Source organism: Cygnus olor, chromosome 7, assembly GCF_009769625.2.
Source record: "Cygnus olor isolate bCygOlo1 chromosome 7, bCygOlo1.pri.v2, whole genome shotgun sequence".
Classification (NCBI taxonomy): domain Eukaryota; kingdom Metazoa; phylum Chordata; class Aves; order Anseriformes; family Anatidae; genus Cygnus; species Cygnus olor.
In genome coordinates, this window is record NC_049175.1 from 20,327,465 (window position 1) to 20,345,473 (window position 18,009).

Sequence of the window (18,009 nt, forward strand, 5' to 3'; positions counted from 1 at the left end):
CTTGTGCTGGATTTTAGCTTCCTTTTTAAAGTAAGGGGACTTCAAGTATGAATGAAACTTTTCAGAAAAAAACATAATACATTTTTTCTTCTAAATATAGTTTGGGTGATTAACTGTATTTGAAGGTATTGTTGAACCAGTGAATGTGGAAACTTGATAGAGCTATAAGTTATCTAGCTCATGAGTATTAGTATGTTTTTAAAAACTAGATAGATTCTATACTAGTGTTAGAGTGGAAGGTTTGAACAGAGCTAAGCCAAAGAGCTCTTTCAGGTTGAGGGCCTTTTGCTGCAAACTACTTAGAAGTCCGAGGCACCTATTGCATGTTAAGCTATTCAGAGGGCTTTAATTACTTTGAGACTTCAAAATGCCATCTGATGTGAGGGTATAATTTTCATATTGTGACCATTTTTCGCGTAATAATTACTACTTGGTATTGCTAATAACTTATTGATTTTAACCAACCTGAGTTGTATTTGTTTTTAGGAGCTGTGAAGGAGAGTGGGGAAGATCTCACTATAGAGCAAAAAAGAACTGAACACGTGAACCAAAATAGTTCTGACAAACATGTGGAAATGCTAGCACTGAAGGAAAGAGCTGAAACCTTGGAGAGTCAGTTAGCTGCACTTGAAGAACAATGCAGAAGAGAAAAAAATGAAAAAGAAGAGTTCAGTGAGCAGGTAACAAACTTGCAACTTAAGCTCTCCCACTCTGAAGAAAGGGCAACTGCCTTGAGTGAAGAGCTTCAGCAGTATGGAACTGACTATCAGCAAATTGTTTCTGAATTGGATAAACAGAAGACTATAAATAAGGAGAAAGAAGAAAAGATTATTCAACTAAATAAGGAAGTGGAAGATGCCAAACAAAATATAATTGATAAAGTGTCACAAATAAAAACAATACAGTCCAAAGTAGATAAGTTATGTAAGTCTCACTTAGAGTCTCATGCTATGGATATTGATTTAGTTGATCTAAAGGATTCCTTAGATTATAAAAAAGATGAATCAGAGACATCTCAAATTAGTCCTATGTATATGCAGTCCCAAACCGCTTCTACAGCAGATCCAAGATGGGAGAGCTCCTTTCACTACAGTGTTGAAAGCATTTGGGAAGAATGCAAAAATATTATTAAGGCTTCCTCACAGAAAAGTCAGCAGATCAAAGAACTAGTTCAAGAAGTTGAAAACTTAAAGAAGGGGCTTGAGGACACTGAAAACTGTAGTAATCAACTAAAAGTAAAATTAAGTGAGATTACAGAACAATATAGTCAGTCCATAAAGGAAAAAGATCTTATGGATCAGTTACAAGAGCAAATCCAAAAGAAAACTCAAGATTTTGAAAAACAGGCTGCAGAAGATCACAGAGTAATTGCACAATATGAGGAGGAAGTTAACAGTTACAAAGTAAAAATAAGAGAGCTTGAATGCCTCTTAGAGGCTTTTAGAACAAAAGAAGACAGCGTGATAAAGTTAGAAGAAATGCTTAAAGAAAAAGAATCTATTATTTTAAATCTAGAAGCTAATACAGCATCTCTGCAAGAGAAATGTGCTAATTCAGACCGAAAAATGAAAGAGTTAAATAATAAAGAAGCAAATTTGAAGGAAGAAGTTGTGCAGTTGACAAACAGCTTGGAGAAGATGAAACACTCTCTTTGGGAAAAGGAGAAATATGAAAATGAGAAAACACAATCCATAGAACTGTAAGTAAATAGTGAGATAACTCATAGCCCTTTGAGAATGAGTCGGAGTTAAAAACCACCTTTTGTGAACATTGATTTGCTTTAACATAACACTTTCACGTTATCAATATCATTTACTAAGCTACTACTCTACGATATTTTACTACCTTGAAATTAAGGGGGAAACAGGAACATGCAGGGTAACAGAATAAATTGGAGATTTATAATAGTTCTATGTTGTATATTCATCAGAACTGAATTTGAGTAGCTTGTTGCTTCAAGACCTTAGGAAAAGCGGAAATCTGAAAGTAATAGTATAGAGTTTGTCATTGGTCTTGATAGATCTGAGATACTACTTATTGATAGAAACCAACAATCAGAGCTTGAATTAACCTGTAAATGTTGTTTCTTTGAGATGTGTAATAGTAACGTTACTTATGTCTTTATATTTCTAACACCAGGCTAAATAAAGATCTTTCTGAGAGTTCTGCCCTTGTACAGAGTTTGAAAAAAGATTTGCAGAGGAAAGAGGAAGAATATGAAGATTTGAAAGAGAAATTTTCTGATGCCAAGAAACAAATTCAGCAAGTACAAAAAGAGGTTTGTAGTCATAGTCAGGATGTTTCTTCTGCAAGTTTTTTCTTAGTTTTGTTGTTTAAAACACGTTTCTCTCAAATCTCCAACTATGAAGGTTAAGTGTTTCATGTTAAGGCTATTTTAAGTTATACAGCTAGAGTAGATGTGAATTGTTAATGCTTCTATTGAAGCTGTAGAGAAGATGAGATGCCAAAATGTGGTTTAATATAGGTAATGGGGGGAGGAAGGAGAAGTAAATTTTTTAGTAACCTTGAAAAAGGCTTGTGGGAAAAGGACGGCTGATTTGATTATGGTGAGATACTTTACTGTTATAGGTATTATAATGTCTTACACTGGTATTTGTACTAACTTCAAAGCCTCAACCTTCAGACTTGTGGAAAATGATGAAAGCAGTATATACCAGAAGAAGAAAGCACTAACTTCAAGGCTTCTTTTTAATTTGAGTTATTTTTTCTATTAGTAACTTGTAGTAATATTAATTGGTAGTATTTAGTTATGAAGTGATAGGGTTTCTTAGAACCTGATTAAGTTATTGCAAGAATTTAGTACAAAAGATTAGAAGAGTCTGGGATTGAAAATTAAGGCTTAAAAATGTATTAGTGTCTTTCCTGTAGCCTTATGTTTGCTGACCTTCTACTGCTCAGGGTTTGGTGGTTAATCCTTCTTTATTTGACAAAGAGTAAGGGGTGGATGAAATCACGTCAGGAAATTGTTCTTTTTACAAGTAGACAACCAAATTTGGAGTTAGATTATGCCATTTGAATTTTGTTTTTCCTGCCAAACGTACTGTAATCAATGATGAAAATCGTGTGTTAGGAAGAATGTACAGTATAATGCACATCCAGACCTTGAAATTTAGTTAAGATGTTAATATTCTTGCAATAATTTGACTTTTTAATTAAAGTATTTAGTTATTTAGGTAGCTTAGATTGTAAAGAAGTTTGTAACTAATTGTCAGCTTTGTTTGTTGTCTCTGCATTCTACCTCCATTGCAGGTGTCCACAATGCGTTCCGAAGAGAAATTCCTGAGGAACAAAGCTAATGAACTTGAAAAAATTAAAAAACAGTTTGGTGAAGAACTAGATATCAAACAGCGTGCTATCCAGCAACTTAAAAAGGTTTTCTTTTTTTTTGCTCTTAATTTTTTAACTAGTCTGTTAATGATACGTTTTCTAAGCAACAGGAAAAAGCTTGCAGAACTGGAGGTAAAATGGAAGTAGCCAGCTGAAACTAGACATAATAGATGGAAAGTGTTTAAAAAGTTATTGCAGAGCATTGGTAATTTTTTAAAATACAGCAATCAGCTTAGTAAATACATATGTAATACCCTGATTCTATTTTGTGATGTCTTTTTATATTAGTCGAGATGTCATTCTCTAAACCTTTTTTATCAGCTTGAATGCTCCTTTACGCTGTATGGAAAAAACTCTTTATTTTAGACTGTCTTAAAAGTCCTACTCATTAAAGCTCAGAATGAAAAGCTTTCTAGACTGCTACTGATTTCTAGTGTGTATGTTCTTCTTTTTAACTTGCTTTCAATGTGATATTTAGGAGCAGTTGAGTAATGAGAAGCTGGAAGAAGTCTCCAGACAGTATGAGAACACACGTAAAGGTCAGAAAAAGCCACTACTTTTCTGTTTTTTGGGTGTGGAATGTCAATGTAATGAGCTGTCATGCTATTAACTACCTTGACAAGTCTTACATATTTGGATTGTGAGACATGATTTGAGAAACTCCTAAGCTGAATGTTAAAGTGTTACAGTCAGCAATTAATTTTTGTTGCATCACTATTATCAAGTGTATTTGAAAGCAAAGAAACAGAATTAGAATAAGAAACAAGTCCTTGAGAAAGTGTAGATATGCTGTACTTTTTTAATCTGGTATTTATTTGCCAAAATAAATAACCTTTAACAAAAATCACACACTGAAATGTGAAATTCTAGAACAGTAGATTCTGTAGGCTTGATGAACTTAGAGTAGTTGAACCATGGCTTTCTCATAATACAGTCAATATTCTTATTTATCTTAAATTTAGATAAGAGATTTAACTCTATTTAGTAAGACTTTCTTAAGCTTTTTTTATGTATTTGTATATAAATATTTGAATAGAGATGCTCTATTTCTTTCTAATAGATCTTCTGATCATGGGGGGAAACTACTTTGTATTGAAGGCTCTTTTAGAAAAAACATGGGAACTAGTAGGGGGTTCATCTGTAAATTTATTTTCAAACCTTCAGAACTCAGTGCAAAAGAAAAAATAATTGAAGATATGCGGATGACGTTAGAAGAACAAGAGCAGACTCAGATTGAACAAGAACAAGTGCTTGAAGCCAAATTAGAAGAAAACAGCAGATTAGTTTCAGGTAATCCCTCCAGGGAAAGGGAGCAGGGAGGCAACGTTGTTTTATAAATGTTGCAGTAGCCACTTCTATTTTCCATTTGACTGTTATTCAGGTATTAATTTTCTGTAGTACATAACAAATTTCTAATAGTTAAAGGCTTCTGTTATTTCTTTGTGTTAGTAGCTGATAAACCCAAGTGACTTTAGCAGGTAGATGTTAATGTGGTCAAATACAAATTTGAAACTACACACCATGTAACCTCATTTTGTGTACCAACTAGAATTGGAAACATGGAAGCAGAAATACATGCAGCTGAATAACCAGAGCAATACTGACTGGCAGCAAAAGATGAACAGAAATGAAGAGAGAGACATAAATGGAAATGATAAGGAATTAATAAAGCTGCAGAAAGAACTGAAGGTAAAATAAGGTTACTTAATTCATACTTAGTTTTAAAGCTGTACCTTCTAGGAGACTAGCTTTTTTTCATAATCATATGATAAGGAGTACAACTTGCCCTACATTATGCTACAGTGGACAGTGCTTCTGTTGCTGCCTTCCCCTGAACAGTTGTCTTAACCAATCTGGCTTCCTTTATTGATAAAAAGAAATAGGCTCTCTATGGAATTTCCAAAGTGATTATACAACAAGTTGCATTTATTCTATTAATGCAATGGTTCTGCACTTTCTTCTTTCCTCCTGAAAAAAAAAAAATCTGTTTCTAATACATAAAACCAATGCTATCCTTCAAACAGAAGGGAAAGTTGAACGCTCATTGCTCCATTTTATACCAGATCTACACAATATAAGCCAAGTACTTACTTAATCGATTTGTGCATCATATGCAAGAAGGAAATACGAACTTGAAGCAAATCATAAACTTCAGATGATAGTTTTTGTCAAACCTGTTTCCTGTCAATTGCTTTGGTTAACTAAATAAGCTATTTAGATCACACAGACTTTTTTCCAAGCAGTTTCTCAGGTGCTGTTTGTCTTGCATAAGAGAAGGATAACAGATTTGATTGTGATTTAAAAGCAAAAAAAGGCAAGGTTGCTGTGGATTGGATGTTCTTAGGTACTCATCATCTACTCCTACCATTTAAATTGTACTGTATTCTTTGCCTTTCAATCTTAACATTAGAAAACTTGCTTCTAATATTTCTGTAAGGTGGCATGAAACATTAGATGCCTGTAAATTAAAAGGGTCTCCTTAGTACTACTTTTGGTGTAACTTTTATAGTGCTCGTGATTTACTCAGAGCATTTTTAAAGGAAAAAAATGTTCTATGAAGTCGCTTCTTTCTGAATAAGAAATGCTGAAAATTGTTAATTTTCTTTTCCAATAGAAAAGTGATGAATATCTAATGCCAGCATTTGAGAATATGCTGGAGTAAAACTGTTAGTATTTATCTTTTTGAAACAAGTCTATTTAATGGTAATGTGGCTTTTAAGACTTTTTGGTTTTGCTTAATTTCTTATGACTTCATTTCTATTTTTTTTAAAAAATAGGAAAATGAGGCAAAATATCAAACTGACAGAAAAAAGTGGATGGAAGAAAAAAAAGGACTCATAGATCAAGTAAAAGAAGCTGAGAGCCATCGCAACAGAGAAATGAAAAAATTTGCTGAGGACAGAGAGCGTCACATAAAGCAGCAAGCAGAAATTGTAAGTGATGAGGTCTTGGCACAGTCCTCTAGTGTAAGTCTGTAGTGCAGAACAAATTTCATGTCTGATACTAGCAGTATCAGCACTTGAGAGTAGGTGACATTTGTCAGAGTCCACTCACTTTCTTACATGACGCAAAGCCCAGATGAGGTCTTCTCGATATGGAAAAGGGAAGAAGAGGAGGGTCACAGAATAAAAAAAAAAAAAAAAAAAAAGCTTAGTATATAGCGTAAGCCATCAATACGGGACCTACAACTGAAAATGAATTACTGTTTAATAAAGCTAAGAAAACATACTTTGAATAACAGAATTTGTTTCTTGGCTCTTCTATAAAAATAGAAGCCTATAAGGCCTTAGAAGGAAGAAGAAAAAATAATCAGAAGATGGCGAGAAAAAAGCTTCTCTTCAGATATAAAGTAAAAATACGTGGTCAAAATGCCAGTGCTTTTGCTCCCATATAGCTTTCAAAATAGTGTCTGATATTTTATAAAAAGATGGCTACTTTGCATGCTCACTAGCCTCTTGTCATGACTGTAACTTCTTCAGCACGTGAAACGGTATGAATCTGTACAGTCTACAAAACTATATTTACTATCTAGAAGTAGTTAGCATTGACTTTGTGGACCTGCAACCAGCACAGAACGTGAGGAGCTTAGTATTACTATCACTCTTACTTTTCCTGATGCTTGTTAATAATCGCTTGAACAAACAGAAGTTGAGGTTCTTTGGGAAAAAATCCTTCTTCACAAGGAGAGTAATATAGGCTGTCAAATTGAAGCATGGTTTGCTTTTGTGTATTTGTATACAGTACATTTGTAGTTCTGCATGCCCTTTTTAAGATGTAAAAGGGCTCTCCAGTTTGCTAAGGCCATAAAATAGCGCTAACTATATGAAGCCAAACTGTCAGAACAGTTCAGATAGTGTGTAGTAGTAGTGTTCATTTTAAATTTTTTCTCCATTTAGGAAAGACTTGCTGCACAGCTGGTGGAAAAGGACAGCAATCTTCAAAAGTGGCGTGAAGAGAGAGATAAATTAGTAGAAGCTTTGGAAGTACAGCTCAAGACTTTGGCTTCTAAGACCATACAAAAAGATAAAGAAATAGCAGAACTGAAACAGTCTGTCCTAAAGGATTCGGGAAAGGTCAGCTTTTTATTTCTTACCTTGTGAATTGCATCCCATATGTTCTGCAAAACACTGTTCTTTGCATTTTGGCTGTATTTTTGTTCTTAAACACTGTCATATTAATATTTGCAGCCAGCTTAAAATAAGGCTGGCTTTATGTTCTTTTCAAACTGAATTTGTGTCAATGGCTAAAGTTTCAAAATATTTAGTAGTGCAAATAAATGCACAAGTTAACTTGATTCTTTGTTTGCAAGGTTGGACTAGAAATCTTAAACTGACTTTTTCCTGTAGCTTGTGGCACTTTGTCCCAGACTAGGCTGAACACTTGGTAGGAAATAGTTTTCTCTGTTTCTTTCTTCGAGTGCTTTTCTGATCTAGCATGTAGAATGGCATGAGATGAAAGAAATTAGGAAAGTTGAAAGAAAACAATGGAGGCAGAGAAGGAATGATTTCTCAAGTTACTTTTTTTAATTTGTGTCCAGCTCTTAACCAGGATAGCTAATCTAATTAGAAGCATAGGACTTCAAAAGCTAAACAGAAGACTGAATTAGTTACTCCTCTGTGGATGTTTGAATTCAGTCTCTCCGGGTGCACATGCTCATAACAAAACTACCACAACTGCTGACTGTTTCACAGCAGCAAGGACTTATTGGAAAAAATAGAAAGCTGAGCTTCTTATACCTTAGGGAAGATGACTGAAGCACATAAGTAGAGCAAAATAAAATAAAAATTGTATTACATCTTTCCAGACTATATGACTTCTTTACTTCCAATAGTGGTCACACAAATAATTTAAACTATTGTGGTTTTTGTTGGATAGTTCAGTGTTCTAGCCTACAGTTCTAAAATTGATGCTATTGAGTAATTGCAGTGCTGCTCATGTATATGTTAATTCCTTTTGCCAATCCTGTAATTTTGCAATTTTTACTACGTTTATTAGGATAATGAAACTGTGCTAGAACTAAAAAAACAGTTGGCTGATAAAGAAGACTTCATAAAGGAATTGAAAAAATGCATTAGCCATGAAAGCCTTCAGTTTTTACCAGAAGTACCTTTACATGAAGAAAGACAAGATAAAGGGGATTCCTCTGTAAACAAAGAGGTATGATTAGTACATACTAACAATGTTTGTTATATTTAGAGAAAATAATTGTAATAATTGTTGTTCTGTTCTTTTCTCAGTATATATTTGAGATACTAGGAATATCCCAAAAGTTGTAATTTCAGGAATTTCAGTTAGAGCAGGAATTTCAAAATGAACTGTTAAATATACTTTTAAAAGCTCCCATCTTCCCAAAAGAAAAGCTTGTGTAGCTTATCATGCATTCTCTACTAGTCTTGCTGATATAATTCTAGTATCCAGATAATGAAATTTGCAAGCTCTATCACATTGGTCTGTCTTGAAAGAAAAAAACAGGGCTGTTAGACTTCCCCTTTGATTATCCCCACGTGTCCAAGCAAACAGCATGACCAGCATGATTAAACGTTTGTGGCTGGTGCTATTATTACTATTGGAAGATCTTCATATGCAGTTTTCTTGTTTATGTGGCATGAGGAAAAGGCTACCTATACAGCTTCAGAAGCAGCTTCTGTTTTGTTCCATTCATTAGCTTTCCTGTGAAATAGTTGTTCCCAACAGCAGTGCTCACATCAGTCTCATTCTGTTTGTTTGAATTGACCTAACTGGCTTTACTCTTCTTGTTCCCACGATGGGTTATTCATGGACATTCACTTGTTATGAATGAGGAGAAAAGCCAACTGGTGTTGACACAGTCATTGAGAGTGCTGTGAGAGTATGAAGGCAATAGATGACAAGGTGACCAGGATCGCACACCCCTAGATAGAATCTCTCTTCCACTTTCAGAGACAGAATATTGAAAAAGATGGACTGTTGATGAGACCCAGCAGTTCACATCTTACAATCACATCATGAATAGCTGCTACCAGCTTCCCAGACTTGTGCTGTCTTTTAGTCTAGGTGCTCATTAGGTGTCTGTGCTTGAGATTTTATAGTATAACTTTAGAAAACTCAGTGGGTTTTTTAAGGTTTGTTATGTAGGATAATCTTTATTCATTCTAAATATTTACAGTTTATGAAGAAACAAAGCGAGACTAATCCAATAGCTGGAGAAAGTATTCCAATAAGACATGAAGTTAAAGAGAGTGATTCCAACAGTGCTTCTTCATTAAGTGAAACTGAGGTTGGTATGAAACGTTAAATCGCAAAGTTTTATAGTTGTATGGATTTGATAAATAAAAAAAATGGGTAGGAAACAGTGTCATGTCTGAACAATTCTAAAGTTATTCTGCAGATACCTTTTGACATGATCAGATCGCCTGATTTTGAGAGCCTTTTGGTAGCAACAAAAGCTGCAGAAACATAACTTGGTGGTGAATTTTATCTGTGTGCTTTTGAAAACTTTCGTTATAAAGTGGCTGATTAGATAAGCCACCTGGAAAAATACTTATAAAGCCATGTTAGCTGAGGATACTAACCAACCCTATGCAAATCTTTGATTGCTAACTTTCATAAAGTAGCAGTTATATAAAGAAAAATATTATTATTAACCAACTCATTCTTGGAAATGCAATGGTGGTGATACCCCCATTCAGAATTCTGGCAGAGCCTGTTGAAGAGTCTTACTAACTTTTGGCTTTCCCTGAGCTTTGATCGTTTTTTGTGAGGAGGAAGGTGCCCTTCAGGGTGAACCGGTATAAGAAATAACAGCAGCTAGTCTGTTTGGGACCCTACTAGCAGCAGTAGTAGCAGCCATCTGTCATTTCTCTATCCTCTGCTGTGCCCCCAGCAGCCTATCTTCCATGTTTCATTCAGACAGCTGCTGAATTCCCTTTGGTACTCTAGTCACCAGCTGAATTCCTGCCACAGAGGAAGAAGAGTCAGGGAGACCACAGCTCTGGCTTTCTTGCTGAGAAAAACAGGGTTGGGTAGATGGTGGACAGTAAGTCCTGCTGGGGAAGAAGTAAAAATTGACCTTTCTGTCCCACCCCCACTGTGTGGTTCTTGCTGTTTGGCTGTGAGGTGGTACGGGAGAAAATCTTCAGCTTGTTGACAACGTTGCTGTCTGAATGCCTGGGCTTTCTCCAGGGAAAAAAAAAAAGTGATAAGTCTCTTGCAGATTGAATTTGGCTTGCAGCTTGCCAGCTGGACCTTGTTATTCACATAATTAACTTCCATAGTGTTGAAGGAGAAGGGCAAACTCTCTAAAGATAGGCTAGAGAAAAATTCAATTTTTCTGCCTAAAGCTCTTGTACCTGCCTAGTTCCTAAGCAGCAGAATTGAGATGAAGATGATCATGTCAATTCTGCTGCTGCTAGCTGCATAAACAACCCAGTTGTTTGTGCCCTTGAGGAAAACGACCTGGAAAGTATCAAGCTGAATTCAGCAAGGAAAACTTAGGTTTTTATTTCAATCCATAACTGGGGGAAAAAAACGACCCCCTAGAAAATAAGGGTTAAATTCAGTTATAATTGGAGTAGAGTTCTTCTATCATAAAAATTCTGTAAACTAACATCTGGAAAACTGATTGAATGCTTACTTTACATATCCTTTTCCAGGGGGACTGCATTATAATTTTTTTAATCTCATAATTACTTAAAACCTTGTTTCCTTAAAATTTCTATACATCGCAGGAGCATTCAGAAACTGTCCTTGACTCTTCTGAAGTGTCCACAGAAAATGGAAGAACTAGTCGGTTCCCAAAACCAGAGATGGAAATCCAGTTCACACCTCTGCAACCAAATAAGATGGAGGTAAAACATCAGGGCAGCGCCTCACCTGTGACAGTTAAAATGCTCAAAACAAGAAGGAAAAGGAAGAGTGACGAGATGGATGAGGTATGACCTAGACCAACTAACAAAATGTTGTGTAGTTTTTCAATGTATTACTGTGATATTTTGTTAGAACTTTATCTGATTCTTATTGAGATTACTGAGGTCTACAAATACCTTAATATATTGGGGGGGGGGGGGGTGAAAGAAGTTTGAATATACATGAGTGGTGGATCTCCGGTCTCTGTTGAATAAGGCCACAGACTTCAATTTATCCAGACTCTGCCCCATGTCCCTGCCTTGCGTTTCCTCTTTGCCTTTTACACTGCACTCTCCGTGCTGGTACCATTTGCTCTGTCTCTAGCTCTCCTTTGTGGGATTGCAGACCAATTCTACAGAATTGCTAGTTTTGGCTTAGGCAACTGTTGGTATCAATTCTCTCCTAATACTCAATTACAAATTAAGCTTAATCAATGCATTTCAGAGCTCCAAGGCTGCCACCTTCTTTTTTTTTTCCATCATATGAGGGGCTGCACAGAACTGCACCAGTACCTGAACTTCGCTGTTTTCTGTAGACTTTAATTCATCTTCAATTCATTCAGTTGGGCTAGGTTATATGCTGCAGCCTTCTTAATGTGCTGTAATGTTTATATGTGAGCCTGAGACTCCACTGCAGTTGAGGATGGTATATGTTGTTCACTGCACGTTACCCGCATACCTTTCACCGGCATTAGCACCAACACAGCTATCTCAAGGCTACCTAAATACCACGGTCTGGTCTTAGGGTTTTGTACCTGTAATGCTACTTAGGGGCCTTATTTGAATCTGTAAGGACTTATGCAGTTGACAGGTTAGTAAGAAGGATATGACTTGGCTAATGTCTGATGTCTTTCAAGTGAGTGAGCTTGTCCCAGCTGTAGAGTGAAACATTTGCTTTTCTAGCATCTCTTATTCAAGCATTACCAAATGATAGCTTTATCTCAGTTAAGTAGTTAAGGGGAATAATCACATCAGTGATTTAGTGTTCAACGGTATTTCCATAAATTCACTTACGTACTTTGAAAAAAAAAACTAACAAACTGGATTGCAAAAATAACTGTTAAAAGCTGTGTAAGTTAAATTATCTGGAATTCATGCTTTATTCTGGGATAATGTCCAGAGTAGATTTAAAATTTTTGCATCTTAAACCAATTTCCTTCAGGAGTAATATTTATCAAACAGATGGAAAACTTGAAGTAAAAAATAACCAACCTTCTGAAGGCACTGGAAAAACTGCTGAACCTTATCTGCAGATGAATATATTTCATCTAATGTACTTATCCACCTTTTCAAGGCTACTATAACAATTCACTTAAATCCTTTCATAGTGTATTGGTCCATACCTTCATCGGATAACACTTAGTTACCTAACTTTTCTAAGTTTAGTTATGTAATGCTAACTTATTTTATTGCTGTTTTATTCATCTGAATATTACTCTTAAATATTTATTTTTGCATTACATGTGCCAAACAGATTAGTAAACTGTTCAGTAACTTTAATGGTGTCTCAAACTAGTAATAGTTTTTAAATTCCTCAGAACTGAAAAGCATATTGTCAACACTAAAGCTAGGGACAAATTGGAAACTGTTGATGGTAAAATGACTGTTTGTTCACCTTAAAGTATTTTTTTGTTTTTAGAAATGAACAAAATTGAACCTTGTACAGAGTCCAATCTTTAACTGAACAAAACTAATAGCCATGCTGACCTCTAACAGCATCAGAAAAGGGAAAAGAGGATTTAGTTATCTGAAATCCATTGCATTTTTTCTCTAGAAAGCTGTATGCACAAATCAGCTTCTTATACTTCGCATACACTGGCTTTCTATTTTAGTCTAAAGTATCCAACTGTATCTTCAATGGATTTGTCAATGTGCAGTTTTGCTTCACATGGATCTTCAAAGAAAAGTTTATGTAGAGAGATGTCTTAATTCTATTGTTAAGCTGTTAGTAACAATCTGTTTTTATCATTGTCACCATAAACCTGAATTTATACTTAGATTTATTGAGTTGCTTTCAACTTACATGTTCGCTTGTTAAATACCTCAATACTGGATGTATAGGAAATAATGGAGAGAGGAGAATTTCAAATGGCAGAATGGTTTACCTACAGGTATTTCTAGTTCCCTTAAAGTTTATTTAGCATTTGAATAGTTACCACTATCCAATATTAGCAAATACCTCCCTACTGTTAGCCATAGCATTTAAGTTTAAGCAGTGGCTGTTTATTTGACATAAATAATTATTTCTGGAAGAAAGCTAAAACTTATGTATTTATTTCCGTAGGATTTTGTGAAAAGTGAGAACAAGAAAAATGCAAAATCTGCTATGGCTTTTAGCTCACCTTCTACAAGCAACAAGAAAATGGTTTGTTTTTTTCTATTTTTGAAGATTAGTTTGGCGTTTTCTGTAATGCATATCTGTAACTTCCTGGATATGTGAAAGGAGCGAACATTCTTACTCAACAATATCTTACCTCACTCAAGTATATAGATAAGGTTTCTTAAACACTTATGTTTTCTTCCTCTTAAATTCTATAAGCTAACCAAGGAGAGAGAGTAAGTCTGTTTGCCAAGTGTGTACTGGCTGTATTGTATAATGATTTGGAGGAAAGGATGTTGTTGCATGCTGAATATCAGGAAAGTCAAGTTTGAGTGTTTTAATAAGTGCTGTTGTAGGTGATGCTCTTGAAGTAAAACTAAGGTTTAGTTAAATGCATGTCACTTAAATGCACAACAATTATAAAAATGTCTTTAAGCTGCAGTACTATCCTGGGCAAGTTCAGAGGGTGGGTACTGTATTTTTTCCTATCAGTTTCCTTATGTTTTATTTATAATTAGAACAGTCTGTGTAAAGAAATGCGCTACGACTTGGAATCGATGTTTAAAGAAACTGTTTTCAGATATCACCCATGCCCTGAAATACCCGAAACATTGACAACTTTCTGGATATAGAATGAGATACTCCCACAGCGAGCAATGTAGACAGAGGTGGTGTCAGTAGCGAAGCTCAAAATGTCAGCTTAAAAATAACATTGAAATAAAATAAAATGGAATTAAATTTGAAGGTAAGTCAGACTTCAACTTAAATATTGGTCTTGTATTTCTGTTCAGATGTCTACTACGCAGACGTCTAGAAAAGAATACCCTCTAAGAAAGCACGAATCTACATCAAGCAAAAGGTCAGCTAGAAAAAAGGATGGAACACTACAAAAACTTGGAGGCTTTTTTCAGAGTTCTCCTACTATTATTCATTCTAAAGGTTTGTACAGAATAAATAATATTTATTCTATGTTTTCTGGGCATTGTGTAGTGGCTTGTTTCTACTGTGGTCTGTTAATGTACATGTTATTAAAGGACATGTCAGCCATGTTAAGTAGTTTATGAAATAATGGAATCTGTACTAGGGACTGCTATATTGAATCTTGCAGAGTGGAAAAGGCTATCTTGATTGCAAGGACCACACAGTTTTAAAGTATTGATTAAGTGTAAAAGGTAAGCTTGGTGGGATTAGAGGCCACTAAGAGTTAGGAGGGGAACTAACTCCAAATTCAAAATCCTACCTATTTCTCTAAGCAATTCCTTTTTTCCATCTCTACCCTTCCCTGTTTTGTTTCTGTGGAAAGTGTAATAATGACTTTTGATGCATGTATGTGTGAGAGGAAGATTATTCTACAGAATATGAAAGCTATATAATAATATAGAATACTTCAATAAACTTCCTATATGGTGATTAATGATCTTCATTATATTTAAGCATAGTTTTGGGAATATTAACTGCTAGGCATCTTCACTGAAGGACATTTTTTTCTTTCCTACAGTAATGTACAACCTCTGAGGTTCTATAGCTTAAAAAGATTAGCAGAATGCATAAGCGATGGTCAGTTTCAAGTCCCAAAAGACATTCTTATCTGGCTGGTTCAAACATTCATTCAAACATTCAGTGTAGATAGTTAAAATTTAAGATCTCTACCCCAATTTGAAAAGTTGCTACAGAATACGTTATTTTTATGTTCTAAAATAATCTAGTTGATGATAGTGGGATTGTTCAAAACTTTCCAGGTTTATCATATCTGTTCCATGGGGACAGCATATCAATAGAAACCAAATTCAGACTATTCAAAATTTCAACCTGGAATTACTTAATTCAAGTAAGAGTTTTAGTTTGTAACCTTCATTACCACATCTGGTATTTTCTTTCCCCATTTGCATAACTTAGTATTTTTGGAGTTTTCTTCTTTTCTTCTACCTCATAATGTGCAAGTACTCATCTCTTTACAGATTTAGTACTAGTTTGAAACTATGTAAGTGTATAAATTTAGGCCTGCTGTCCAACTCCTGCTGAAGTCTAACTTCTAGTGACATCTGAACCTGAATTTATTTTAATATCCCATTTGAATGTAAACTTTAAGCTCTTGCATCCAAAAAGCTGTTTCAGCTGTAGAAACCACGGTGGTCAAATAAAATATCTGAATGTTTAAACTTCATTCTGTTTATTTTTAACTACTTTTTTTGTATTCATTAATTTTTTGAGGCTCACTAAACCAGTAAGATACTGATTTATGATTTAAAAAAATTCTTCTAGCAAAGAAGCTGATAGCAACAATAAGCTCTCCAAAGAGCTCTCCGAAGTCTTCAGAACCAGAAAGTCTCAAAGAAAATGAGATCAAGCCAAAAAGAGCTAAGAGAAAGCTGTATTCAACTGACATTTCCTACCCTCTAGATATCTCTCTTTCTTCAGTAAGTGCTTACAGGTTACTCTAATGTAATACATTTCTATAATCTTTGCTTAAAATAAACTAGAAAGGGGACAGAACAAACTTGAAAGTCTGGTCAATTTGCATAAGGGGGTTGATAGTACTAGCATTTCTTGATTCTAATTAGCCATTCTTTTTGGTAATGTTTTGCTACTGTTTTTCTTTATTTTGTGTTCTCACCTCTCTTCTGTGTTTGACTGTGACTTAATCAATAGGTGATATAAGCAATTTTGGAGATCTCTTTCTATTTGGAGCCATAAGTAGTTTAGTTCTGGTAAGGGGGAATGTGAATTATTCTGCTACAGTAGCTGAGTCATAATGTTTTGTTTCTTCCAGTAATTAACTGGCATAACATAACTTGTTATGCTATACTTTTTATGCTATGCTAGTTAACTGTAGCATAAAGAAAGAATAGAAATACAGACCGTTTAAGGATCCATTGATTTGGAACAGCATGATCAAAGCACTAAAGAAAATTCTGTATGTACAATTAACTTTGCAGTGGAAGTGAGTGCTTAAGGTAACTTCAAATTCCATTTATGTCTAGCTGATCTTTGGGTTACTTTAAGATGTGTATATATCTGTGCTTTTACAAAGTACAGTTCAGACCACCTGCTGGGTATGTTTGAGCTGTGTTGTCCTGTCTAAGCCAGTTTATGAAGGGTCTTAAGTGCCAAGGCTTGATGTACTGTTCCTGAAATGCAACTTCATGACTCTCAGTAGCTATGGTGCTGAGAGCACTCCTGTTCTGTTGGAACTACATCTTCTAAATCTGTTTAAGCCTTTCTTCTATTCATGATGGTGAGCATTTGTACATGCTGCGTTATCTCATTGAATTTTCTTCATTCAAATTTTATGAATGAAGGAGGCGGAAACCAAAATGTTGTCTGTTAGAAGATGAAGAAAAGGGGACAGAACTACAGAGACAAAAAACTAAGAAATATGAAATTGAAAGGAAAAATGAGAGACTGAATTCTGGGAAAGTGAGAGAAAGCTACAGAAATTTAAGCTGTAACCGTGTTCTGAACACCTCATTTCACAAAATGAGTATTAGAGTTGAGAAGTGAAACTTGCCTTCAGATTTTCTTCGGACTTTTTTTTTTAAGATAAATGGAATTTTGTATGTTCTTAGCATTTTGTCGCTTCTAATCAAGCATCTTTAAAATGGTCTCTGTCCTATAAACATCTGGTTAAAAAAGCTGTTTTCAGAATGAAATTTGCCTATTATGGGAAAAAAACATGTAGTTGATTACATGGGTCTAGGAGTGTATGTTAGCCTTCTATAAAGAAAAAGATGAGTAACTCTTGAAATATCTTTTTCAGACTTTTATAGAACAAAATGAGAATGAAAGTGATCATCTAATCATCAAGCGACGGCTCCGATCAAAAACAGCTAAATAATCTTGAAGCATGTTTGTACTCCCTAGTCAAGACATACTTCTATTGTATTATTTTAGCTGATTGTATATAGGAGGTAATAGATAATTTGTCATGCTACTAAGCTTGTATATAGTTATGTAGAATATTTCTGATGGTTTCAAGCTTTGACTCCATTAAAATTGAAATTAGCTCAAGAAAGCTTGCATCTTTCTTTTTTTTTTTTTCCACAGGAACTGTTCCTTAGTTACCCATTGTGCAGTGATAACTATGCCTGTGCAGAATGGCTTAAATTCCTGTTTCCACGTGGCTGGTATACTTACCCTAAATTTGGGGTGGGGATGTTAGGGGGAAGAGTACACATCATGACTTGTGCATCCTTAAATTCTTTAATACTCTTTCTTCAGGGATTATAATATCCATAAATGTAATCTGCTATTTCAAGTGACACAGTCTGGTGTAGACATCTGAAAGCTTATTCTAACCATCCAGTCTTCAACTAGAACAGGTACTTCTTGTACTAAGGTTTTAGTTCATAATCAAGTGACTGTTCTTCTCCAGCTCTTTTGTTTTCTGCTGTCTGGTCCAGATATCTGGACTGAATTCTTTCAGGACTATAGACGAGTACAGCAGTGAAGACTTACCTG

The 18,009-nt window shown here is 35.0% G+C and overlaps 1 protein-coding gene across 1 annotated transcript in view; it reads left to right on the forward strand.

Moving 5' to 3' along the window:
* The window catches only part of KIF20B (kinesin family member 20B), a 43,321-nt gene extending 25,766 nt beyond the window's left edge, over window positions 1–17,555 (forward strand). Inside the window, 15 exon segments of the mRNA XM_040564041.1 lie at window positions 487–1,699; window positions 2,140–2,278; window positions 3,271–3,393; window positions 3,827–3,887; window positions 4,513–4,638; window positions 4,898–5,037; window positions 6,126–6,281; window positions 7,245–7,421; window positions 8,344–8,505; window positions 9,494–9,604; window positions 11,055–11,258; window positions 13,516–13,596; window positions 14,343–14,490; window positions 15,814–15,968; window positions 17,309–17,555. Of these exon segments, the coding sequence (XP_040419975.1) occupies window positions 487–1,699; window positions 2,140–2,278; window positions 3,271–3,393; window positions 3,827–3,887; window positions 4,513–4,638; window positions 4,898–5,037; window positions 6,126–6,281; window positions 7,245–7,421; window positions 8,344–8,505; window positions 9,494–9,604; window positions 11,055–11,258; window positions 13,516–13,596; window positions 14,343–14,490; window positions 15,814–15,968; window positions 17,309–17,386 (3,074 nt within the window). The 3' untranslated portion in view covers window positions 17,387–17,555.
* Window positions 17,556–18,009: the final 454 nt, after the last annotated feature.